Source organism: Monodon monoceros, unplaced genomic scaffold (genome assembly GCF_005190385.1).
Source record: "Monodon monoceros isolate NGI ecotype Baffin Bay Population unplaced genomic scaffold, NGI_Narwhal_1 Super_Scaffold_20, whole genome shotgun sequence".
NCBI lineage: Eukaryota > Metazoa > Chordata > Mammalia > Artiodactyla > Monodontidae > Monodon > Monodon monoceros.
Window position 1 is genome coordinate 107,475,109 of NW_021703777.1, and position 26,124 is coordinate 107,501,232.

Sequence of the window (26,124 nt, forward strand, 5' to 3'; positions counted from 1 at the left end):
ATTAAGATAAATTTCTTGGGCTTGGGTCTCAGATATCATAGTTGTATTTCCTAACTCAGAGGACGAGGTTGAATATGCTTTTTGTATCATAAACCTTCAGAAAGGTTCAGAGAAACTTTGAGCCAACAAAACCAGTTCCTCTGCTAATGAGAGGTGCTTCAGCCCCACTTATACTTTCTGATATTTGTCCTTCATAAATATGCTTATTACCATTCTCTTCTCCTCAGACTTCCTCGTAGAGAGAACATAGGCTTCTTGTTTTGAAAAACTCACTCCAAATCCCCCTCTCGTACATGTGTTGCCACGTAACCCAAATTCAGTAGAACTTTCTTTCCTAATTCGAGGAAGGCTCTGGATATTAAGGTATACTTCAGAATTGAATATTAAAACTACAATAAATATTATATATATATGTATATATATCATTACAAGTGTTGTTAATCGGGATAATGGAAACATTTAGCATTTTCAAGTGTTGCGTGGTTTTTTGTTGTTATTAGTAGCATTTTTTGAATGTAATGGAATATCTTGTTTTACATAGTACTTTTTCTTGAGGAGCTAAAAGCAAATAATTCTTTGTTATGAAAATAATCTCCTTTAGAGGTATATATAATGTAATTTTGTAAGATATTCAGTAGCACAGTTAAAAGAATATGGTTAAACTCAGACAAGAACTAAGGACTCAGTTAGCTGAATACTCAGGAATAAATTAGAATCTCTCTCTTTTTACTCATTCTATTGCAAACAGTTTGACCCATTCTCTATGAGCTACTCATAACACCTGTCTCCCAATATGAGTGATCATATCCCCAGTCATGTCCAGCCATCTCATAAATGCCTGTTGTGAAAGTGCATGTGGAGATTGGAGGTGGGGAGGTAGAGTGGGAAATGAGATAAAAGCTCAAAATTGGCTGTGAGCCAATTCTTTCTCTACCCTGGAAAACCCATTAAGCCACAGGCTATACTAGTGGTGCCTCCACAGAACCATATTCATTGACCTCAGCCAACATCAACTGGTGCAAGTTAAGTGCAGAGTATCATGCTAGGGGATAGGAATGCAAGTGCATTTAAAACCCGAGCTCTGTTCTCAAGTCATTTATGGGCCAAACGGGGACAGTGGAGGTACACAGAGAAAGCTAAGTAGCAATGTCAGGTAGCACAGTCCTTTGAATCATCTTACTAACCAAAACTATTTTAATTTAAAAAAAATTGGGTCCAGAATGGTTTGAAAATGGGTTCATTTGTGTCTCATATTTCAGGTCTACTCTCCAGCCACTACTATTAGGGTCTGTCTTGCTGGACATTGTGAGTGATGTGAATACTGAAATGTCTTTTTTCTCTTGTATAGGGTCATTGCAACCAACATCATGGAGAAAGGAGCCCCAGATGTATATGGGCACAGAACAAGGATGCTGTTTCATCATCCAGTGATAAAGGCTCTAGTCACCAGAGAATGAAGTGTAGCTTTCATCTCCCCTCCTATGGGGCATGGCCCATTGCTGGGGGAGTTGAGAAGTCCCATTCCCTCCCATCAGCTTACCCATTATGGCAACAAAGAGCTCCAGATCCACCACACCAAATGGAGCTGACTCAGTGAAAGCTGGAATTAAAAGTAAGATCAAGAGGAACAAACTGTATTGATGGATAGTCATACTTCATTTCAAAAAGTAGAGGAAAAATACAGATTTTCATTCTACAATCTCTACAACTAATCACCTACTCAGCGTCAGAGACAAATACCTATTGTGCTTTTGCTTCTTCCTTCAAGCAGTCTCACTGCAGATTTTCAAGTAAAAGTGACCTGGAGAATCACTGGGTAACTCATTAGAAACCAAAACGGGGAAAGTAGTGCTTTGTAAACTGTGTTGTCTTCAATATTCAATACAGACAGATTTTTTTTTCCTGCAACCCCAGAAGATATTTGGGGTTAAAACCATCAATCATACAGGTTGGGTCAGTTATAAAGTAATTTCTCTTATCTGGACAGAACATTTAGCTAAATTTTATGAAATGGTTAGAATATTAAAATTATTGTTATTGATATAATACATCGGTAGGCATTTAACTTATCATTGGTGTGGTCCATGCTGGTAATTTTGTAGAATGAATTTTGATAAATTAATGAAAAATGTACTAACTTAGAACCTGATTTCTTCCAAATTGGATGGCTTATTTTTTCTTTAAAAATCTTTGAATGAAAACATTTAATTTTTAAAACATTACCCAAGAGACTTCTGTGTTTCTGACATTACTATTCTTTCCCCCACATAATTTTTTCTCTAATGAAAATGGTAAATTCTCCCTTTGTATGTTTGCACAGAATTTTTACTTATTTTCAACACATGAGATTGTAAGCAAATTGCCTGATTTATTTTAATTTTGGACAGCAATCAATTTCTTCTACTTATGTAAATAAAATCAGCATTAAACATAAACATTTTACCGTACACCTGGTTAAGTAATAAATTATAGTTTAAGGGGATGTTAGAGTTGAAGCAAAGTGATTTTCTAAGCTTGCTATTGTTACTTTACAAAAAAAAATCATATTTGAAATCTTTCTAACGTTATAAAGTAAAATTTCACAAAGTGTTCCAATTAAATATCATTCTTGCAGCCAAGACATTGTTACTACAAATTACACAACCTAATACTGTAACTGTGGATTGTTTGGGGCTTTGGATTATTCAGTTTATGCATTAACTAGTCCTTTTGCTTATCTTTTCTTTCCTTTCTCTTGAACTCCTTGGACTTTGGTTACACCAGAAGTCAGCATGAAAAGGCATTGAAGCCCATTTCAAGGAGATACTTCTTAGAAGTTTTGGTTAAGATTTTGTGGCGGAGTTAATTCAGATTTTTCTGTATTCAGTTTTGCTTTAATTGATAGTTGATAACCTGGAGGATCAGAAGATCTGTCTTTTGTTTCTAATGAGTGAACTGACCTCAGAAAAAATGGAGCCATAATTCTCCCAATGATGGGAAAATTATATTTGTAAGTGTGAATATTTTTTCTTCTTCCAAAAGTGAACATTTTGGAAGCTTTAAGTGTTTAGATTACATTTTTGTATTTTGGCACCTCTTTTAGGATTCCAGCGATAACATGAGACCACAATAGCCCATAACATAGCATTATCTTTGAACCGTTATCTTCAAGCTGTGCAGTGAATCTGATACCTCATAAACTAGGACCCTGTGTCCTTGATCAGGATCTAACACTGTCTCCCTGGTCAAAGTAGAGAGAAAACACACTTTGTGTCCTTAGCAAGTCACCCTGAAAGAGTATTTTCCTTTGCTGAGGCTCCCACGTCTCTACCAGAAATATCCTCCTTTAAGGATCTATTTTTTTTAAAAGAGCATTTTCATCTAAGATATTCAGTTTGGAAAAAATGCAAATCAAATATTTTTATTTCCTAAATCTCATGGTCTCATTGTGCACAGTGCCTGATTGTGATCCTATTGGACTAAATGTCACCTGCTACATAACATGAGCATTCTGCCCTCTTTTCTAGCACCTAATAGAGGGCTTAGCATACTCTATTCTTTTGAAACCGTATGGTTCCAGTTCCACCTATTAACCTTGATTTCCAACTGACATCCTCTTCATGTGAATAAATGATTATCGTGTGATCACTGAAAATGTGTTAAAAACACTAAATAAATTATTTAAAAACATACAAACAAACCAACAAAAAGGCTGGGAGAAAGGGAAAATATCGAGGTAACTTAAGCAGCTGTGACAGGCAAGATTTTGTTGTTGTTGTTTACTTTTTCTTTCTTCTTTTTTTTAAATCCTTAAATGAGAAACCCTCTCTGCATTGTTTCCTCCTGAGCTGTTTCACTCCAGACACGCCTGAAGCAGAGTTCTTTCCCGTTTGGAACTTGACAGGGTTTCTGTCGCTAGTAGCATATGCTTACAACAACGTAGCTCAGTAGGAAAATAATGTGATGGACATGGATCCTTAGTTAATCACTCACATATCTGAACCAGAGACTGTAGGAAGCACATAAATTACCAAACAGGAAAATTTCCTAGCTGGTGGTCATTTCCTACTTTTTCTCCTCTACAGTGAATATTTGACCCTCTGACATAGTTCAATTTCCATTTCTGGTGGGTCAGAAGGAAAATTATGATGTGCCTGACTCAACAATTAAGCCTTCAGAGTGCATTCTAAACTAAGAGTTGTCAATCCCAGATTAATGCCTGAGTTATTTGGGTTCTTATTTTTCATTTGTACCACTCACCTGCCAAAATAATAAAGTATAGTAAAACTGTATTATTCAGAATTTTAGGGAGCCATTTGGACAGTGAGGCAGGTGCTTGCACCGTGGTTTCTTTAGCTCTAAAATGAGGCATCTTTTGTATGAACCAACTTAAAGTAACAGCAACACCAACACAAACTAAGGTTTTATTTCTACCACTGAGGTATTGAGGTAATCAAGGCCTTACTGCTTTAAAAACCAAATATTCTTTTTTAAAAAAAATCAGTTTAAGGTAGCACTCTTTCTACCACTCTATGAAACACTCTGCACATAATTACACATTTTCTTGATGACATAAGAACTTCATTACACACCAGGCATAATATAATGCTACAGTTTTGTGACAGTCAGAGCTTCTTTGCCGCTTACAGAGATCCTTAGAACTTGAGTCCAAATACTTTAACCTGTTATTTTTTTATTACTTTTATGAACTTTTAAGCTGTCAGCTCTCGTGGCTCTATCAATTACCTTCCATAGATGCTCCTTATCGCTTGCTTCTGTTTTGTAAACTTGGTATTCAGATTACCAAGCAAGTTAGCACTGTAAGTAAAGTAAGAGTACATGTATAGTACTGAAGGAGAACTTAAGTACATTTCCTGTGTAAAGTACTTGAGTTTTAGCCCTTAAACTTTTTTTTAATATAGATTTATTTATTTTTGGCTGCGTTGCTGTGTGCGAGCTTTCTCTAGTTGTGGCGAGTGGGCTTCTCATTGCAGTGGCTTCTCTTATTGCAGAGCACGGGCTCTAGGCACGCGGGCTTCAGTAGTTGCAGTGTGCGGGCTTCAGTAGTTGTGGCGCACGGGCTCTAGGGCACGTGGGCTTCAGTAGTTGTGGCACGAGGGCTCAGTAGTTGTGGCGCACGGGCTTAGTTGCTCCTTAGCATGTGAGATCTTCCCAGACCAGGGATCGAACCTGTGTCCCCTGCATTGGCAGGTGGATTCTTAACCACTGCGCCACCAGGGAAGTCACAGCCCTTAAACTTTTGACATGTTTCATCCTTTTATTTTTTCCTTAATCTTCTCAGCTGCATTCTCAGAGTGCAGATGCATCGATTCCAGATAGAGGAGGTGCTGTGGGTACGTTTAATGACAATACAGAATGTAGTGGTTATGAAGATGGTCTCTGAAGTCAATAAAACTGAATTCAAATCCCATTGTGTCACTTAACTAGCTTTGTTACCTTGTTCAAACTACTTAATCTCTCTCAGCTTCAATTTTCTCATCTGTAGAATGGGGAGAAAAACACTACTGTTGTCAGAGGACTGTTGTGATTTTTACATGAAATAATGCGTGTAGAGTACTTAGCATAATGCTTACCATAAAATTAAATGGTATTATTATAGTTATTATTTTGCCCTTTCCTGAGACCACTGTTTTAATAGCATTAATTTACATTATGGTGACCTTGTTTTTTCCGCTTCTAATCCAGGCAATTTGCACATGAAGATGGGGCAAAGAGCAGAACCCTAAACCCCTGGGTCAAAATTTTAAGAGGCATTATGCACAAATATCAAGACAGACTAAATATTCAATTTCATTTTTACATTAAAATCACTACCTTAGACATATACATTGGGACATGTTGGTCAGTTATTCATCAAGTTTTATGCATTGGATAAAGAAATTAATGAGAATATTAATTCATGACTCTATTAGTATGAGACAACACTGTGCAGCTTATCTGTGCCTTGATAGAACTGGGAAAAACATTTTTTTGTTTTTATCTATTTTTTAAAGGCAGGAAGCTTATAAGCAGAAGAGGTCCTTGAGAAACTATCATAAGGCTTCTGCTGAAAAATCTCAGATGGTAATTAAATATCGCATGTGTTGTAAGAATAACACTTTGTATATTATAGTGAGATATTTCTCTAATATTTGTTGGCAGCTGCTAAGCCAAGCAGAAATACACTGTAGAATGTCGATATTAGTTTTAAATACTTATTAATTTGTTAGAGCTGGAGACAGCAGCACAAATGATGTAGGTGGTAGCTTCTAATGATCAGTAAGAAAATGTATAATTAGACTTCCAGAACCACTTGATCTCTGTCAACAGCAACTTTCCAAATTTTCACTATCATTACCTGCTTTTAGTATTTATACCTGTTGCCTCAATGATAAGGAAACACCATTTCCCCAATGAAATTAAAAGGAGAAATAGACAAATCCACAATTATATTTGGAGACTTCAAGACTCCTCACTCAGTAACTGACAGAATTAGTACACAGAAAATCAGTAAGGCTATAGAAGACCTGAACAACTCTATTAACCAACTTGATCAACCTGACATTTATAGAACACTCTACCCAATAACAGTAGAATATACCTTATTTTCAAGTGGTCATGGAACATTCATTGATATAAACTATATTCTGGGCCACAAATTTCCTTAACAATTTTTTAAAAATATACAGTTAACCGTTAAATAACAAGGAGATTAGGGGCACTGACCCCTCACACAGTCAAAAATCCACATACAACTTCATGGTCATTTCTCTTTATCAAAAGTTCTGTATCTGTAAATTCAACCAACCATGAATGATGTAGTAATATAGTATGCTTTATTGGAAAAAGTCCTCATATAAGTGGGCCTGTGCAGCTCAAAACTGTTGCTCAAGGGTCAACTATATATCATACAAAGGATGTCCTATGACTATAAAAAAATTAAACTTGAAATCAAAGGTAGAAAAATACCAGGAAAATCCCTAAATATTTAAAATTGAACAATACACTTATAAATCACCTATGGCCCAAACAGGAAGTTTCAAGGGAAATTAGAAAATATTTTGAACTAAATTAAACTGAAAACACACACACACACACACACACACACAAATAAATAAATAAAAAATAAAAACTATGGTAATGACTGGGCTGTGACTGAGCTTTTAAACCATTTCTACCCAAATCTCATTTAAGCTACCTAGTCCCATAGATGTGGGTATATATGATAGTTTGCACTGGGGTCAAAAAGCCTTTGTATCTGTGTTATTAAAATATTTTTCTCCAGAGTTCTATCATACATTTGCACTGTGCTTTTTATTTTATTTATTTATTTATTCATTCATTTATTTAATGATTTAGGTCTTTTTATTTTTTATTTAAGTATAATTGCTTTACAATGTTGTGTTAGTCTCAGCTGTAGCATGGTGCTTTGTAATTTAATAAGGATTTTTGTATTCATTATCTTATTCAACCTCATTAATTCTCACACCCAAACTATAAAGTTAGTGGGGCAGATATTCTTTCCATTTTACTTATTCTTAAAGATAGATTATGTCCAAAACTGAAGGAAAGTGAAGATGAATAATAAAATATATTACTAGAGATAAAAACTACTTCATAATGATAAAATGTTCAATTTGCCAGAAATATAATTCCAAAATCATGTACAGTTAATATCCTGCCTCAAATATATAAAGCAAAAAATTGACAACTTACAAGAAGTATTGAAGAAAATACTATCACAGTAGGAGATTTTACCATACTACTTTTGGTAGTTAATAAACTTAGGAGACAAATTAGTAAGGATATAGAAGACTTTATAATTTTTCCAATTGGATATATATAGTACACATAGAAATTCATGAACGTTAGTATTTGCTAGTCCATAATGTATCTTCAGCAAGTTTCACAAGACCACATGAATGTGGTGGTATAAACCATATTCTCTGACCATAATGAACTTGAGTTAGAGTTAAATGATAAGTGATAATGAGAGTGCTTGGAAATTACAAAAGCACTCCTAAATAACTTACAGGTGAAAGATGAAACCATAATCATAATGGAACTGAACAATTGTGAAAATTCTGTATACCACAATTTATGGTGTATAACTAAACTGACATTTAGAGGGAATTTTAAACCTTTATATCTTATATAGGAAAAAAGCCTGAAAGTCAGTGAGTTGAGAAGCACCCAACTGAAGAAATTTTTAAAAAGTAGAATAAATCCAAAGAAAGTATAAGCAAAGATATCATAAAAAGCAGAAATTAATGAAATAAAGAAAAAATATAAGAAAATTTAAAAAGCCAAAAGTTAATTGTTTGAAAAAAATTTAACAAATTTATGACAAAATTAATCGGGAAAAAATAATGAACAACTATATAATGTTATGGATGAAAAGAGCATAAAACTATAGACATGGTCATGATTTAAAAAAATAAGAAAATAGTATGAATAACTTTGACAATAAAATTTTAAATTTAGGCCAAATGGACAATTGCCTAGGGAAAAAAAAAATCAGCTTACCAAACTTTCAGAGAAAGAAATAGTTTTAAACCCATTAAAGAAATTTAAAAATTTAAAATTCTTCCCACAAGGAAAATACTAAACATTACATATTTGGTAGCTTTGCATTGTATCAACTGGGTAAACTGGAACTGTTTCCCAGAATTTCCTCCTTGTATGTTTTTTTTTTTTTTTTTTTTTTGCGTTACGTGGGCCTCTCACTCTTGTGGCCTCTCCGGACGCGCAGGCTCAGTTGCCATGGCTCACGGGCCCAGCCACTCTGAGGCATGTGGGATCTTCCCGGACCGGGGCACGAACCCGTGTCCCCTGCATCGGCAGGCGGACTCTCAACCACTGTGCCACCAGGGAAGCCCCCTTGTATGTTTTTGTGTTACAGTTGGTCATCATGGTTAGATGCAGTGAAAGACAGATGCACAGGTGCCAGTGAGTCCTCACTCTTCCCCATAGTGATTGCTGCCAGGTTGCAGATTGTTCTCTCTCTCCCTTATTTGGTGTTAATCTCTTTTTCCGGCCTGTTGACCCTGATGCACACCAGTGATCCCAGTGCCACCACTAGACACAGATGCAGACATCTTCCATTGACCTCCCCACCAGCTCTGCTTCAGCTACCACTTGAAAGGTAAGAGTGCCTGGTGTGCAGATTTCTCTGTAAACTTCACCTTATCCATGCATTCCATTGCATCAAGAGTGCTGATCAGTGACTTCTCTGACCGTCCAAATCCCTTCTCTGGATCTTACTTTCCCAGCTCCTCCTGCAATTAGGTAAGATATAATTTCTATAATAACTTCTTTATTCCATATACCTAGTTGTTTGCTTCCTTGATTTAATCTTAACTGACATAACAGTCAAATTCAACCAAATACTCAAGATATAGCTAATTCTTATATTACACAAATACTTCCATAGAATAAAAAAGGAAAATGAGAAGATATGCTGATGGCAAATAAGCATATAAAAAGATGATCCACACAATTTTTAATTTACATTTTAAAACAGCAATGAGATACTGCTACACACCTATTAGAATGGCCAGAATCTGGAACATGGACAACACCAAATGCTGGCAAGAATTTAGAACAACAGGAACTCTAATTCATTGCTAGTGGAAATACAAAATGGTATAGCCACGTTGGAAGACAGTTTGACTACTTCTTATAAAACTAAACATACTCTTAGCATAAGATCCAGCAATCAACTTTTTGGTATTTACTTAAAGGAGTTGAAAATTTATGTCCACACGAAAATCTGCACATTGGTGTTTATAACAACTTTATTCATAATTGCCAAAACTTGGAAGCAATCAAGATGTCCTTCCATAGGTGAATGAATAAACTGTGATAATCCAGATAATGGAATATTATTTAGCACTAAAAAGAAATGAGCTATCAGGGGTTAAGGGAGAGACATGAATAGGTGGAACACAGAGGAGTTTTAAAGCAGTGAAAATATTCTGATGATACTCTAATGAGGGATACATGTCATACCTTTTTCCAAACTAAGAGAACGTACAACACCAAGAGTGAATCTTAAGGTAAGCTGTGGACTTTGGGTGTTTATGATGTGTCAGTGTAGTTTCATCAATTGTAACAAATGTACCATTCTGGTGGGGGATATCAATAATGGGGGAGGCTATGCATGTGTGGGGGCAAGAGGCATATGAGATATCCCTGTACCTTCCTCTCAATTTTGCTGTGAACCTAAAACTGCTCTAAAAAAATTAAGTCTTTTTTTTTAAGGAAAACACTCCCTACCTGATTTTATGGTGTTAATATAACACTTATTTCTAAAGTAGATAAGTATAGCACAAGAAAGAATGATTACAAGCCAAAGTCAATTATGGGTATAGATGTAAAAAGCCTGAACAAAATACTAACAAAAGAATTCAGCAATTTATTTAAAAGATAGCATATCATGACCAAATGGCAATTATATGATAAATGAAAATTTGGTTAAGTATTTAAACCAATAAGTATAACAGTAACAAATAAAAAGAGAAAAAAATAATAAATGCAGAAAAGGTTTTCAATAAAATTTAACATCCATGTATGGCAACAATCTTAGCAAAATACAAAGAAAAGTGAAGTTCCTTAATTTGGTGAAGGAAAATCTGCTAAAATCCCATGGCAAACATTATATTTAATGGTGAAATGTTGACGATCAGAGTCAAACCAAGGATGCCCTACTAGCATCACTTCCATGCAACATAGCACTAGATGTTGTAGACAGTAATTTGACAGCACCATAATATTCCAAAAATAATGCGATTAAATTTTTTAAATATGTAAAGATCGAAAACAAGGAACTTAAACTCTCATTATTTTAATATGATACAGTTGTTCATAGAGAACACAAAAGAATCTACAGTTAAATTGCAAGAAGTAATACAAAATTATACCTCAGTAATACTAATTAGAAAATATAGTTAAAATACATATTAATTACAATAGTAGTATAAATATGAAGTAACCATGAATAAATCTAACAGGGTCCAAGCTATGTTGGAGAAAATTTAAAACTTGATGAAAAGATACAAAAGATACCCTAAAGAAGATATACCATGTTCATGGATAGGAGGTCTTAATATATCTCCTCAAACAGATATTTAGATTCAATAACATTTTAATAAAAATTTCATGTTTTTAAAGTAAAGCTTGACAAACTGATTCTAAAATTTAAATGGAAAATTATAAAAGTCTAGCATATCAGAAATTTCCTGCTGTGAATAATTAGAAAATTGCATAAAATACAACAATCTATTTGAAGGCATCAGAGAGCTACTAAGGCAGTGAGAATTTGAAGGGTTAAATCTTGGAGAGAAGGAATGGAAAATGCAAAGAGATGAAACTGACATTTATTGTCACTTTTCTTCTTGAGGCATTTGCCAACTTCTAAACAGAAGACTAAAAGGATAAGAGGAGAATAGCAGTCAAATGAAGAAAGGTTTAACAGAGCTTTCAACAGTTTTATGGGGCTAGGAGAAAAAAATCAGAGTTTAGGGCCTGCCGAAGAGGAGTGGCCCTGATAACCAATGCAAGCTTTCATAAAGGATCTTTGAACGTTACACCCTAGGCAAGAGAGCTAACTAGAAACAGTCCAGCGCTTACAAAGAAACACAGATTCAAATTAGCTCATTCCCAAATGAGATTAAGAGCTAACTAGAAACAGTCCAGCTCTCACAAAGAAACACAGATTCAAATTAGCTCATTCCCAAATAGGATTAAAGTGATCTTAACTTTAATTTTGCTACAGGCAAAAAGTGAACCCTCTCTATAGGAACATAACATCATTGAAAACCTCTGATTATTTCTTCAATTTTGTATATGCTATGTCTGGCATTTAATAAAAAATTATTAGGTAACCCAGGAGATAAACGATTGACCAAAAGCCAGGAGAAGAGGAAAAAAGAACTACAGGCAAAATGAACAGATTTATAGGAGATTCAATTACTGAAGTTATTAGACATGGATTTAAAGTTAACTTAGGTTTACATGTTGAAGAATATAAAGGCTGAGAAAAAAGAATTCAGCAAGAATTTGAATCTATTAAAAATAATCAACTGGAAATTACAATAACTGAAATAAAGAACTTAGTAAATGGGTTTAACATATTAGACACAGCTGAAGAGAGAATTAGTGAACTAGAAAATTAGGTCAATAGAAAATATCTATACTGAAACATGAAGAGAAAGAGAAAAAATGAAAAATACAAAAAGCACAATACATGAGACACACAAAAAAACTTCTAACACACACCAAATATATATATTTAATTCCAGAAGGGTTGAAAAGAGTGGATGGGAGTAAAAGCAATATTTGAAGATATAATGTCTGAGAATATTCCAAAACAGATGAAAAATAATAAACCAGATTAAAGAAATGCTACAAAATTAAACAAGATAAATATTTAAAAGCTTAAATACAATGAAAATAAGAACACTTTTAAAGCATTCAGAAATAAGAAACATAATTTCAAAAGACATAACAGAAATGATGTAAGGCAGAAGAAAATAGAATAATATATTTAAAGTGTTGAAAGAAAATAACTAGATTTCTATATCCAGCAAAAATTATTGTTAAAAATGAAGGCAAAATTAAAACTTTAGATAACAAAAACAGAAAATTGGACACCAGAAGACATGCACCAATAGAAATACTAGTAATTTTTCAGACAGAAGTGGAATGATACCAGGTTGAATCATGAAAATATAAGAAAAGAAGACCAACTGAAAGAGAAAATATGTGGGTAAATTTAAATGAATATAGGCTGTTTATGAAAAGTCAAAAGTTATCCATGAACAACCTAAATGCTCATCAACTGATGAATGGATAAAGATGTTGTATACACACACACACACACACACACACACACACACACACACAGGAATATTATTCAGCCATATAAAAGAATGATATAATGCCATTTGCAGCAACATGGATAGACCTAGAGATTATCATATTAAGGGAAGTAAGTCAGAAAGAGAAAGATAGGGCTTCCCTGGTGGTGCAGTGGTTGAGAACCCGCCTGCCGATGCAGGGGACGCAGGTTTGTGCCCTGGTCCGGGAGGATCCCACATGCCGTGGAGCAGCTAGGCCCGTGAGCCATGGCCACTGAGCCTGTGCGTCTGGAGCCTGTGCTCCGCAATGGGAGAGGCCACAACAGTGAGAGGCCCGCGTACCGCAAAAAAAAAAAAAAGAAAGAGAAAGAGAAATACCATATGGTATCACTTACATGTGAAATCTAAAATATGATATAAATAAACTTATTTACCAAAAAAAGTTACCCATGAAGAATTAAATAGGAGGACTTGATCTAGCAGGTATCAGAAATTATTATAAACCTATAGCCACCAAGAAGTGTAGTGTCATTGTAGAAATATAACAACAATGGACAAATGGAATATAAAATACCCATACATGAAAACTTGAAAGATGATAGAGTAGGTAATGCACATCAGTGGGATAAGAATGGAGTATCAGCAAGTACACCTGAGAAAATCAGTTAACTGTGCAGAAAATAATGAAACAGATCCCTACTTTACACATTTACAAAAAAAATCTATCTAAGGTAGAATATAAACTTAAATGTGGAAAGCAAAGCTAGAATGCCTTTAGAAATATTTATAGGAGCATATTTTAATAACCTTGGGTTAAAGGAAAATTTCTTAAGACCTCAAAAAGGAAAATATCAATAAATTATTATTAAAATTAAGAACATTTCTGTTCCTCAAAATACACCACAAAGAGAGTAAAAATACAAGATGTAACTTTGAAAAGAAGTTTGCAATAGATATAACTGACAAAGGATGATATAAACCTAGAATATATACATACTTCCTAAAGGGAACAAGAAAGAAAATGCAGTAGAAAGGCAGACAAGGGAACACAAATATGCCCCCAAAAACCACATGAAGAGGGACTTTCCTGGTGATGCAGTGGTTAAGAATCTGCCTGCCAAAGCAGGGGACACAGGTTCGAGCCCTGGTCTGGGAAAATCCCACATGCTGTGGAGCAACTAAGCCCGTGCGCTGCAACTACTGAGCCTGTGCTCTGGAGCCCGTGAGCCACAGCTACTGAGCCCATGTGCCACAACTACTAAAGCCTGCGCACCTAGAACCCGTGCTCCTCAACAAGAGAAGCCACTTCAGTGAGAAGCCCATGCACCACAATGAAGAGTAGCCCAGGCTCGCCGCAACTAGAGAAAGCCCATGGGCAGCAACAAAGACCTAATGTAGCCAAAAATAAAATAAGTAAATAAATTTATACAAAAAGCAAAAAAAAAAATGAAGAAATGATTAATCACATTAGTAATTGGGAAATCCGACCACAATGAGATATCATTTCACACTCATTGGCAAAAATTTTAAAGTCAGACCTGTCTAAGTTTTGGCAAGAAGTGTGGAACAACCAGTACTCTATGCTGGTGGGGTGTTAATTGGTATCACCATGTTGGCATTACCAAGCAAATTTGAACATTGTTCATATTTTACAACCTAGCAATTCTAATCTGAGGTATATATCCTAGAGAAACTCTTACACCAATAATATATCTCAAGGCACATACAAGAGTGTTTACAATGGCAAAAAAACTGGAGCCTGTATAAATATCCATCAACAGTAACGTGATAAGAAATCAGTGTATAGGTTTATTATGGAATACTGTAGAGCAGTTAAGTGAATTATAGCTATGCACATGAAAGTGGATTAATCTGAAAAACAATATTTAAACAGAAAAGAAGAAAAATTTATGTACAAAATAATTCCATTATATAAAGTTATAAGCAGGTAAAGCTAAACAGTATATTGTTTGTGGATGTAGGCTTACATGGTAAACTTATAAAGAAAAGCAAGGGAATCATTGACAAAAAATTCTGAAGGGTAGTTGTCTTTGGCACTAAGAGAGGAGACCTTTCAGTGATGGGCATCCAAGGCTTCTGAGGTCCTGGTAATGTGCTATCTCTAAGTCTTAGTAGTAGGTACATAGGTATTTCTATTGTTATTATTTCTCCATAAACTACCCATATATCATAATATAAAAGTGAAAAAAATGTGCGTTTCACAGTTGCCAAAAAAAAAAAGGGTGAAAAGAACACAAAATATATTGTCCCTAAATTTTACTGAGCACTTCATGGATTCCAAAGCAGAATTATTCACATTCCTTGCATTTGTCTGGGTTGGGTCTTCTGAACTCTGGATCCCTGAAGCCATGGAGCATGTATGCCAGATTAACATGTTTCTGAGCTGGGAATTTTCCTCCACAGTTGGAAGTCTGAAGAGAGGCGGAGAATGCTGTTTACCACACATACTGAACACTTTGGGCAAATAGAGGTATAAAAAAGAGGAATGAGATAACAGAGGTTATGAGGAAAGAAAGGCTGTGTACAAACTAGGAGGCAATATAGAGAAAAATAGAAAATTGGCATTTGGAGCCTCATAAAAAATTACTTGGTTGGGGATGGTAAAAAATGATGTTCATAAGTATGATGAGAAGAGTCATTCAAATTCTGCTGCTTTGATTTGCTTCATTCTTCTATTAACAAATCTGACCTTTAGCAATTGGTCGTTTAGGTTTTCCCGTTAACTTTAAGTTTTAAATTCTGCTTTTCAAATCCTTGTGCAACTTTCTGTGTTTGCTAAATTACTCAACAGATTCATACAGCATTGCTTGCTTATGTTTGCTCTGCGCTGGAAATGATAATGAAAGTGTCTGTACTTCCTGCCTTCATGAGATAGTTGATAGGGATAATTTTTTAAGCAATTAAAATAGAGAGGAAATAAAGATAACAAATGCAAGAAAGCAGAAGCTTCAAGGTCCTCTGCCTCTAACAGCTTTTTTAACCCCCTGCCATATTAGAACTCTTGGAACCAGCTTTTGTTCCTTTCTCATTCCAAACTCATAGCTTTCTTTCAATTTCTCTCTTGGACTCCAAATGACTTTTTACTCCCTCACAATTGTTACCATCTTGTTACTCAAAATCTCATAAAACTCAGCAGAGTTCTTAGAAAATAAGGCAAATAGAAAAATCTGGACTTCGGTGATCACTCGGATCACTAAAGCAGTCACTCTACCTGCTCAAGAGTAAACGAGGGAAAAGAGCCTTTATAATTCTAGCCCTGTAACTGGACAACCTTAGAGATACAACATATCTCAAAGGTCTTCTAGTTCCATGCTCAAAGTAGAATTTTCTCTCCCAAGTCTCTGAAGAGGGTCTTTTGGCTTCAGCTTTCGACTTAAGACTTGTGGTCACAGGGAGCTTGGTACTTCAAAAGACAGCTTGTAATGCCGTGGGAGTCGTAAGAAAATTTTTCCTTACAGTGAGCTGTTCACAGCCACCCACTGGGCTGGCTCTGACATCTAGAAAGCTCAATTCTTTATCTAATCCTTAAAATATTAGAAAATAGTGTCTCCTTTTTCAAGATGTATCTTGAGAATCTTCTTTTCCAGGAGCCAAATACCCCTGCTTTTGTTGTCTGTTCTTCTATTGATTATATTTTCAGACGTAGTTCAGATTATGCCTCTTTGGAGGTCTGACTCCAGGGTGTCAGTACCCTCAGTATTCTTTTCTTCCCCCGCCTAAATATTTATTTATTTATTTATGTATTTGGCTGCGTTGGGTCTTAGTTGCAGCACACGGGATCTTCATTGCGGCACACAGGATCTTTAGTTGTGTCACGCAAACTCTTAGTTGTGGCATGTGGGATCTAGTTCCCTGACCAGGGATTGAACCCGGGCCCCCTGCATTGGGAGCATGGAGTCTTAGACACTGGACCACCAGGGAAGTCCAAAGGTGCCAGGATCCTTTTTGACATGAGGTGTCCAAACTGAGCACCACACTCCAGATGTGGCCCAGATCCTGTGGAGAACTAAGTGATTTATTTCCCTTTTTGCACTCAACTTCCCAAATCTTGTTAGTTTTGATAGCAACTACATCACACAGGAAAATCATATAGAGATAATCAGGGATTAGCATCAGACTTGCCCTAACGAAGTATTAAATGTAAAGTTGCCACAGATCATAGGGTATCCATCCAAGATTTGAAGTGAGAGATTTCTGGCTCTGAGGATTGGGCAGGAACGTAAGGAGTTGGAATAGTTCTCCCAGTCCCTTGTCCCAGGGCCTCTTGTCTCTGCTTCTCTCCACTCTGCTTTTCCTCTTCCCTTGACAACATGGCCTCTTCCAGCCATTTCTGTTTCTGTATAACTTTGGCTTTCCTCTGCTCCAGTGTGCCTTGAAACCAACCTAGCCCAAGTTCCATACAACTTTTCATTTGAAGTACCCACCTCCCCAGCATCCAGCTCAGTGTCTCTCAAATTTTTGTGTCCACAAAATCACACAGAGATCTTGTCAAAAATGCAAAGAATGGTTCAGTAGGTCTAGGAGAAGGAATGTACATTTTTAACAAGTTCCCAGCTGATGTAGATGGTGATGGCCCACAGATCACACTTCGAGTAGCAAATCAATCAGGATTGAGTTAAGTTAAACTTGCTTCTGATGTTTGAGGCTTATGTCTGTTAAGTTAAAATATTCCAGAAAAGAAAAAAATTATGAATTATCTTCTTAAAATAGGTTTTTTGTTTGTTTTTTCGGTACGCGGGCCTCTCATTGTTGTGGCCTCTCCCGTTGCGGAGCACCAGCTCCAGACGCGGACGTGCAGGCTCAGCGGCCATGGCCCACGGGCGCAGCCGCCCCGCAGCATGTGGGATCCTCCCGGACCGGGGCACGGACCCGCGTCCCCTGCATCGGCAGGCGAACTCTCAACCACTGTGCCAGGTTTTTATATTTTTGATTCTATTCGTCTGTCATTTCAGTGAGATGGAAGAAAAGAAAGACTTGTTCTCAATCAGATATCTTAAAGGAACCCTTTACGTTGCATTCTTTATCTTTGTACCAGGCCCTGAACTAGGTGCAGACTTGCAATTACAAATGGTCAAATGCCCCTTTTCAATAGCTTCCCCAGGTGGGTCTGTATGGCCCTTCCAGGGATCTGTGAGTGTGATTTCCAAACTGTGCAAATGATGTCTAGAGGGGAAATATTGTGGTTCAGAACTAAAACCTATACCCGACACCAGAACCCACAGACCTGCTGCAGGATGCCAACTTCCCCACATTACGGATACTGGGAACCATGTCAGCGTTTTATTATTTTTACTCCCTAATCTAGATGCTTACTCCATCGTAGTGATACCTAGTCCAATTAGCTTCAATATTTCTTTAGTTTTAAGTACATAGGTAGTTTCTGGAGACTGAAGTATTTGAGTGAGTGTGCAATGGAGAGGGGTTGACGGGGATATAATGAGACAGGATAATGAGAAATTTCTCTGGCAGGAGACTGGGGAGGGTAACGAAGTGATTCTACCTTGGGGAGCCTAGGAAGAAACCCTATAGCTGTTCATTTCAAGCCTGGCTTGTCAGAGTTGGTCCTATCATTCATTCAGTTTTAAAAAACTAGTCCTAGAAAAACCACATGATCCATCTGGGGTTTGCAAGAGGTCTTCTATAATTCAGCAAATGGGCACATTAATTTAATCAGAAACTTGGCTTCCTTTCCATCTCTTCGATTTTGCCAATTAAGAGGCATAGCCATGATGGATAGCTTCATTTAGGATGCAAAGAAAATCAAAGTACTCTGGGAGATTTGTTAAGCCAAAAATACACTCACCTGGGACCATTGTAGAGATCAGTTTTCAAACCCATGAAAAATAAATGGAAGTGTCTTTGTGTGAATCTGTCAGCATCCGTACCACTGCATTATGCATGATCCCAGTCATGTTCGTCTGTTCATCACACGGTTTCAACAAGAGTTTTCCATTTTACCAAATGGGAGAGATCAAGACAGAATCCATAGTTTCCTTACTCTGGTTTTCTTGGCAGGATCCTCTCTTGTCCTTTTTTTTTTTTTTAGTGATCTGTAATTTATATTTGGCTATAGCCACAGAGGTTTGCCTCTTCCCTTAGAAGGCAGTTTTGAAAGCTTATAGTCTTAATGTTTGCTCAATAATTTTTCTTTTTGCATCACTGTCATTTTTTTTAAATTTCAAATAAACTTGTTATCATTAGTTTGTCTAAGAGTAGATCTCATCTAGGTAGTTAATAAGTATAACTTTCATGTAGATATTATAAGAAGAAGAAACATTGATCTGATTCCTACACTCTATTAGTTTATACACATATACACAGATATAAAGCAAATAGCAATCTGGGTTTCTTTTTTCCTAAAAGCAATTAATTTATTCATTTTAGTGCTAGATTATGTAAAATGGAAGCTTGCATTTGAATTACAATTCTAATAAACAGAGTCATTATCATTGCTTAATTAGAACAATTTCTGCATTTTATAGGCATTGAATTTTTTTGGATACCATAGCAAGTAACAAGCCCATGTGCTATTTTTTTTTCTACACAAATTTAATCTATGCTAATAGCTATTCAAACTCTTTCAGACTGCTGAATATTTGTTGTTAGTGCTTTTCTTCCTTGATCAAGATAGTAATTGTCATGGCTTAAAAAATAATCATTTTGTTTATTCTGCCTAGCTCCAAATCTTCTATTCTAATTTGTTTTATATTGCTTGCTCTGCTTCTCTAGCGTTCTCAATTTCTTTTGATTAAGGACTATTGTTTAAACCTTGTGAATGACAGTCATTTATTTGTCACACAAATATATTTTAGTCCAAATCACTACTGATATGGGTTGCTATTGGATTCAAATATTTGATAACTGCATACTATAACTGAAACTTTAACAGTATCTCAGGCAATGGTTTAAGTGGCGGCACCTATAAAACTTACAAAGTTCCATAATGATCAGCTTTCATTTTTTTCCATCATGCTGTTAAATTAGAGACATATCTGTTCAGTGACCAAGACGTCCAAAAGCCAAATCCCTCTCTTTTCCTAAAGAATGACCTTCCTGAAGGAGAATAGAGCTCATTTACAAAATTTTAGTCAGTTGTTCCTTTGTTTCAGGAAAGCTTGGAATTGAGACAAATAGGAGAAAATGTGCAATTTGTGACTTGAAAAGTGAAGAGATGTATATGAACCTGAACCACAACTTTTTCAATCAGCTTTATAGGCTTAAACAGAGCTGGAAAGATGTTCTTCTGCAAATCTAGATGTCAAGAAAAAGCAAGTTTCTGCTCCAGCAGTGTTTGCAGGCTCTGAACACGTACCACTGGAGGGAGATGAAGTGCTTTCAAGTGGTAGCTAAGTGAACAGTTTATTTTAACGGTTAGGTATTTACTTTTCATCCAACATTTAATTATGGAAAATTTCAAAATGCAGCCAATTGGAAAGAATTTTACAGCGAACAGCCATAAACCTACCACCTAGATTCTCCATCAACATTGCACTGTACTTGCTTCATCACATATCTAACCTTCTAGCCACCCCTTGATGGAGCCATCGATTCATCTTATTTTTAATGCATTGCAGACACCGGTGCACTTCCCCTAAAACCCTTCTGCATGCAGGTTATTAATGAGTTCAATATTTGTTTATAGCTTCTTTTTCTTTTTTGGGTTTTTTTTGCATTTTTTAATATTTTTATTTTATATTTGGATATAGTTGATTTACAATGTTGTATTAGTTTCAGGGGTACAACAAAGTGATTCAGTTATACATATACACCTATCTATTCTTTTTCAGGTTCTTTCCCACATAGGTTATTACAGAATATTGTGTAGAGTTCCCTGTGCTATCCAGTAGGTCCTTATTGATTATCTATTTAGTTTATTTTTCTATATTAGTAAAATTTACTGAGTTTGACAAAATGAATATATATACCTATGTAGCCCAAACTCCTGTAAAATACAGAATAGTACCATCACCCCAGAAAGCTCCCTTATGCCTGTTCCTCCTTCGTCTCTGTCCCGATCTCATCCCCAGGTAACCACTGTTCTGGTTTTTTTTCACCATAGATAAGTTTACCTATTCTAGAACCTCAATTAACTGGAATCATATGATATGTATTCTTTTGTGTAAGACTTCTTTCACTCAGCTTAATTTTTTTCTTCATTCATTTTTCTGTGTACATTGGTAGTTTATTCCCTTATGTTGCTGAATAATATTCTGTTAATAGACCACAGTTTATCTGTTCTCTTGTCTGTTTCCAGTTTACCATCATGAATAAAGCCTCTATAAGCATTCTTACGCCAGTCTTTTTGTGTAAATATATTTTTATTTCTCTCAGGTAGGATTCTAACTGCCAGGTCATAGGCTAGGTGTATCTTTTAGTTTTATAAGAAACAGATTTTTTCTATACTTTAGAAAAAATATAAAACGCTTGTACCATTTTATATTTCCACCAATAATGCATGAGTGGTTTGGTTGTCCTATTGTCAGTCTTTTTAATTTTACCCTTTCTGGTGACATGAGTGTTATCTCATTGTAATTTGATTTCCCAGGTGCTTATTTTTAATATGTTTTAGGAAAAAGACGATTAGAACACCAACTCCATGATTTCAGGTACTTCAGGCTGGAGTCAGGGCCAATAAACAGTGAGTCAATTTAAGATCAAGTTCAATAAAAATACCAAGTAAATAATAGTTGAGGTGTTGTATGGATATAGAAAATTTGTGAATAAGTGAAGCTTAAGAAATACTGTTATAGAGGATCTTTTTTGAGACTTCCTCTATTTCCAAGGCTTTTCTTTTCTTTTTTTGGATCGAGTCAAAAACTCAACATGTAAAAATCTTTAAGACATTTCAATTACCTTTACCCACTACAGAGTCATTGAGTTCTGAGATTAGAATTCTATGTAAACCTGGAGTGAAAAAGATTTCAGCATCATCCTTGCTTTTGAAACCATGCTTTAAGCAGTCTAATTGTATAAAATGGCAACAAAAGAAAACTATTATAAAGGCAAAATAGCAAGGTAGACGTTAGTACCCATTGGAGCCAGCCTGCTAGACTTGCCCCTCGGTTCCACCACTTACTAGCTGTGTAAAGCTGCCAAATTATTTTCTTCTCTGTGTTTCAGTTTCCTCATCTATAAAATGTGGGTGGTAATAGTAACAACTTCATATGAAGCTGTGAGGAATACATAAATAAAAACATGTAAATAGCATATAGTAAGTATCATATAAGGGTGAGTGACTATTATTTTTGTTGTTGTAGGAGAACCAATCAGCCCAAAGAAAGAAAAGATTCCTGTAGGCCAAATGGGGAATGAGGCAGGGGAGTAGATACCTCTAGAAAGCAGAAAGCCCTGTGCCTTCAGAAATGGGCACTATCTTATTATCAGCCTGGGACTCGTTTCTCCTTATTGCTCTTTCTTTGGGCAACAGCGTTTCCCAGTTATCAGCTTAGATGGGGCTGAGCTCATCTCCTGGCCATGTGATCCAGGCCTGGCCAATCAGCATTTCTCATCCCTAAGTTTACATTGACCGGCCCCAGAGGTGAACACTTGATCTCAATCAGGATAATAATACTCTATCCTGGGATTTCTGCAGGGGCTCTTGAGAGAGTTACTCCCGCTCTTTTTGCCAGAGATGCGAAGCTGATAAGACATAATGATGGTGCAGCTGGGAGTCATTTTGCCACCCCCTGGGGAGAGCCTGCCAGAGACGGAATCCCACAAAGAGAAATGCAACACTGGGGAGTGAGAGTGAGAGTGAGAGAGGGAGGGAGAGAAAGAGAGAGACATAGAGAGACAGAGACGGAGAAAGATCACTGACATTTTAACAACGGGCCCCAGCTATACTGATCTGACCTTACCATCTGTGGACTATCCAGTACCTTTTTCGCCTAAGCCATCGTGAGCTCGGTTTCTGTTATTTGTGGATCCTGATGAATACATCTTTTATAATCAAGGGCACATTTTTGCAAGATAATTTCTTTGAGTTTCGGAGGCTTTGCTGTGTTTACGTAAATATCTTTCTCCACTGAAACTTCTGTAGGTTGTTTGTGTAGGCTACGTGGAGACACTGCCAGAGTGAGGTTTATGAAATCCCCCAACAGATCAGGAGGCAGGTGTAGAGAGAAATGATGCCAATCAGTTTATTGTGTAGCAGCCGTGGAAACCAGGAGGAGACCCTTCGTTCTCAGGGTCATCTGGATTCGGTGGAGCAGAGTGGGATGGGGGAGTGGGGTAGGGTAGGATTCTTGGGCAAATCTACCCTCCGTAGATATTTCCCTGGCACTCCCCATGGGATGGGGAGATAAGAGATCTGCTTTCCTTTCCTTCTCTTTTCTCAGTCCACTTCTCTCAGTTGTTGCTACTCAGACTACTAGACCTGTACCTCCAGGAGTCCTCAACACTTTTTGATAACATTCTGATAACAATACTCCCTTATATTCCTGGACAAATATGCAGTAAAAACATGATATAATCATCTGATTTCAATCAGCCCAGCCATCTGGAAAAGGTGCCTTTCAATCATTTGGTTGAACTGGCACTCAGCCTAAGATGACCACATCTATATTTAGTGACGTCCTAATCACAGTGTCGGTAAGTATGGCTTCTCATTGCAAAGCTGGATAATTGTACTTATTCCTGTTAACATCTCATGTGCCTCAAAGAGTAATTACAGATAATGAGAAAATTTAGAAACCAAGGATTGTGCTTATTACTGAGTGACGAATGGAGGGTGCTTGAAAAGTGTCATGGGGGTTAATTAACCAGGACTGACACTGCCTGCTCGTGCACAGCTCAAGGAGGCATGGTGTGAGCTCTTGCGTGGTACACGCCATCGCAACTCCACACGGGCCTCACTTATGGAACCCCAGCTACTTGGGGAAATGAAGGGAAGCGGTGCTGAGGAATAAGTGGGTTCAAGAGAGTGGGGACAGAAAGCAGTAAAAGTAACCTGGGATGATTAACAAGAATTTTCTAGCTCTGGCCCACTCTCTCCTCACTTTGTTTATACTTTTTTTTTTTTTTTGCGGTACGCGGGCGTCTCACAGCTGCAGCCTCTCCCGTTGCGGAGCACAGGCTCCGGACGCGCAGGCTCAGCGGCCATGGCTCACGGGCGCAGCCGCTCCGCGGCATGTGGGATCCTCCCGGAGCGGGGCACAAACCCGTGTCCCCCGCATCGGCAGGCGGACTCTCGACCACTGCGCCACCAGGGAAGCCCTATTCATTTATTTTTATGTTCAATTCGTTCCTTCAAAAAATGTTGAGACTCTACTTATGTTGCAGGGACTGCACAGAATGCTGGGTATAAAATGACCCCCTCACAGAGTATTAGACCATCTGGGGACTAGAATGGTGATGATGAGGACAGAACCTGCTTACAGCGTGAGATGCTAGACTCTAACCTGGTCTGCCAGGGTCCAGACAGATGTCCCTGAGGATCTGACACTGAAGCTGAGACAGGAAGGAGGAGAAGGGAGAGTTTGACAGGAGGAAGAGAGAGATAGAAAGACCACTTCTGACCACAAGAACAGGTGAACGTGGAGGCCCTTGGATGGGGAGCAGCTGGCTCCTTGGAAGAACTGAGAACATACCAGAATGATTGAAGGAAGGGGAACAAGGCAATGGTGGCTGGAGCTGTGAGCTGGAGCCGGTGAGTCTTTCTTGGTCCTGTGTTGGAGGCTAAACTTCATCTAAAAGCTGGCAGGCTTAATGGGAAATTGTAAGTTTTCTTATGATTGGACCTTATCTAGTGTTAGATACACATGAGATTCTTTTCCTTTCATTCTGTAGTTTTAATCCCTGTGAATAAAAATGAGGTAGAGGAATTTATGAGGCAAAAGAATTAGTAAGTAAGCCAACAAGGACAGAGAACTTAAAAGAAAGGAGTTGGGAATTTCCTTTGTTCCCTTATACCATTTTAGAAGTATTTTTTCCTTCTTTTCTATTTGCATGTTTTGGAAAATAACACACAAACGCTGTCAAACTATTTTGCGAAATAGATGTCTTTCCAAACTTTGTTAAATTTTTAAGGCTATAACTGACTGAGATTTAAGAGTCTCTTCTAGAATAAGTTGATATTTATAAGGTAGTAACGAATTTTAGAACAATGTGGTGATTAAGAGCAGGAGCTCTGATCTCAGGTTAATCAACTTCAAGCCCAGCTTATTTCAATCACTAGATGTGTGACTGAATATGTTGTTTAACTTTCCTCTTGTTTTCTCTTATCTGTAAAACAGACAATATTAACTACTTCATAGGGCTGTTGTGAGGATTATGATATAATGCATTTAAGCAAGGTGTCTGGTAAATAGCATATGATCAATTGTTAATTAACACAAACATTTTAGTGGGAAATTATCCTTCCCACCGTAATAGATTGTGAAAAGTTTCATGTTGTAATATATACCATTTTATAAATTCATACGTGACAAATGACAGAAAACCAAGTTCACACACGAACAGTAGATAATATATAGATGTTTTGGAAGGCAATCTGAAGGATTAGAAGCTTGGATAAGAATGAATAAATAAGGAATTAATTACAGTTAAATTGTGATAGAATTTAAATATAATAAGACAAACAGCCAGGTTTAAATGGGTAAATAAACAGAGATGTTAAAAGAAAGGCAATAAGCCTTTTCAGGGGATTCAAAAAGCAATAAAGAGAATTTTAATTGATGCTTGAAAGCAAAGGGGCAGAGAGAAGAGCAGGACAACTAACAAATATCTTCAAGGGCCAGGGAAATAACACGACCACATAATTCTACCGCATATAACAGACTAGGGAGTTGTGGGCTCTGCATAAAAGCATTCAAATCACAAACTACATGTATAAGAAAAATCATGCTGACCAAACAGTTTGCTACCCCAGGAATAAAGTGATGTCTCTCAAATGAACGGAAAGTAGCAGTGGAAACCCTGAACGAATCCTTTCCACGGCATGAGTCCTGTTCCGCACCCTCCTGTCTTCCCTGATCCACATCCCTGCCCCGCCAGCATCCATGGGCGCCTACTGATTCATGTTAGCCTGGCCCTGTGGTGCTTGGGAAGACAATCCCCCTCTATCCTGGCAAACCCAGCAGTTCCTTGGTTGGTTATGCTGAGATTTGACCCTAATTGTGGGTGTGATGGCCAAGAGGGAATACGGGGGGCAGATCACGACAAGGGCAAGCAGTGAGGCAGCTGAGAAAGCGAAACCTCTTCAAGTAAGAATGTGTGTGTTTGGGGAGGGGCCTCCACCGCAAGCCCCCGGAGTTCATAGGAATCT

The 26,124-nt window shown here is 37.0% G+C and overlaps 1 protein-coding gene and 1 long non-coding RNA gene across 5 annotated transcripts in view; both read left to right on the forward strand.

The window, feature by feature from the left end:
• The window catches only part of EGF (epidermal growth factor), a 107,163-nt gene extending 89,635 nt beyond the window's left edge, over positions 1 to 17,528 (forward strand). Inside the window, exons 24-26 of one of the 4 annotated variants that reach the window (XR_003795541.1) lie at positions 1,349 to 1,612; positions 9,041 to 9,124; positions 15,264 to 17,528. Coding sequence is in view for 1 of the 4 variants with exons in the window: in XM_029234889.1 (XP_029090722.1) it covers positions 1,349 to 1,431 (83 nt within the window). In the remaining 3 variants the exon portion in view is untranslated. Of the gene's footprint in view, positions 1 to 227; positions 364 to 1,348; positions 2,433 to 9,040; positions 12,962 to 15,263 lie in introns of those variants that run through there. The other 3 variants (XR_003795540.1, XR_003795542.1, XM_029234889.1) reach the window with 3 other exon arrangements.
• A 4,264-nt stretch (positions 17,529 to 21,792) lies between these two features.
• The window catches only part of LOC114902575, a 34,943-nt gene continuing 30,611 nt past the window's right edge, over positions 21,793 to 26,124 (forward strand). The window contains exon 1 of the long non-coding RNA XR_003795543.1: positions 21,793 to 24,507. This is a non-coding gene — a long non-coding RNA (uncharacterized LOC114902575). The remainder of the gene's footprint in view (positions 24,508 to 26,124) is intronic.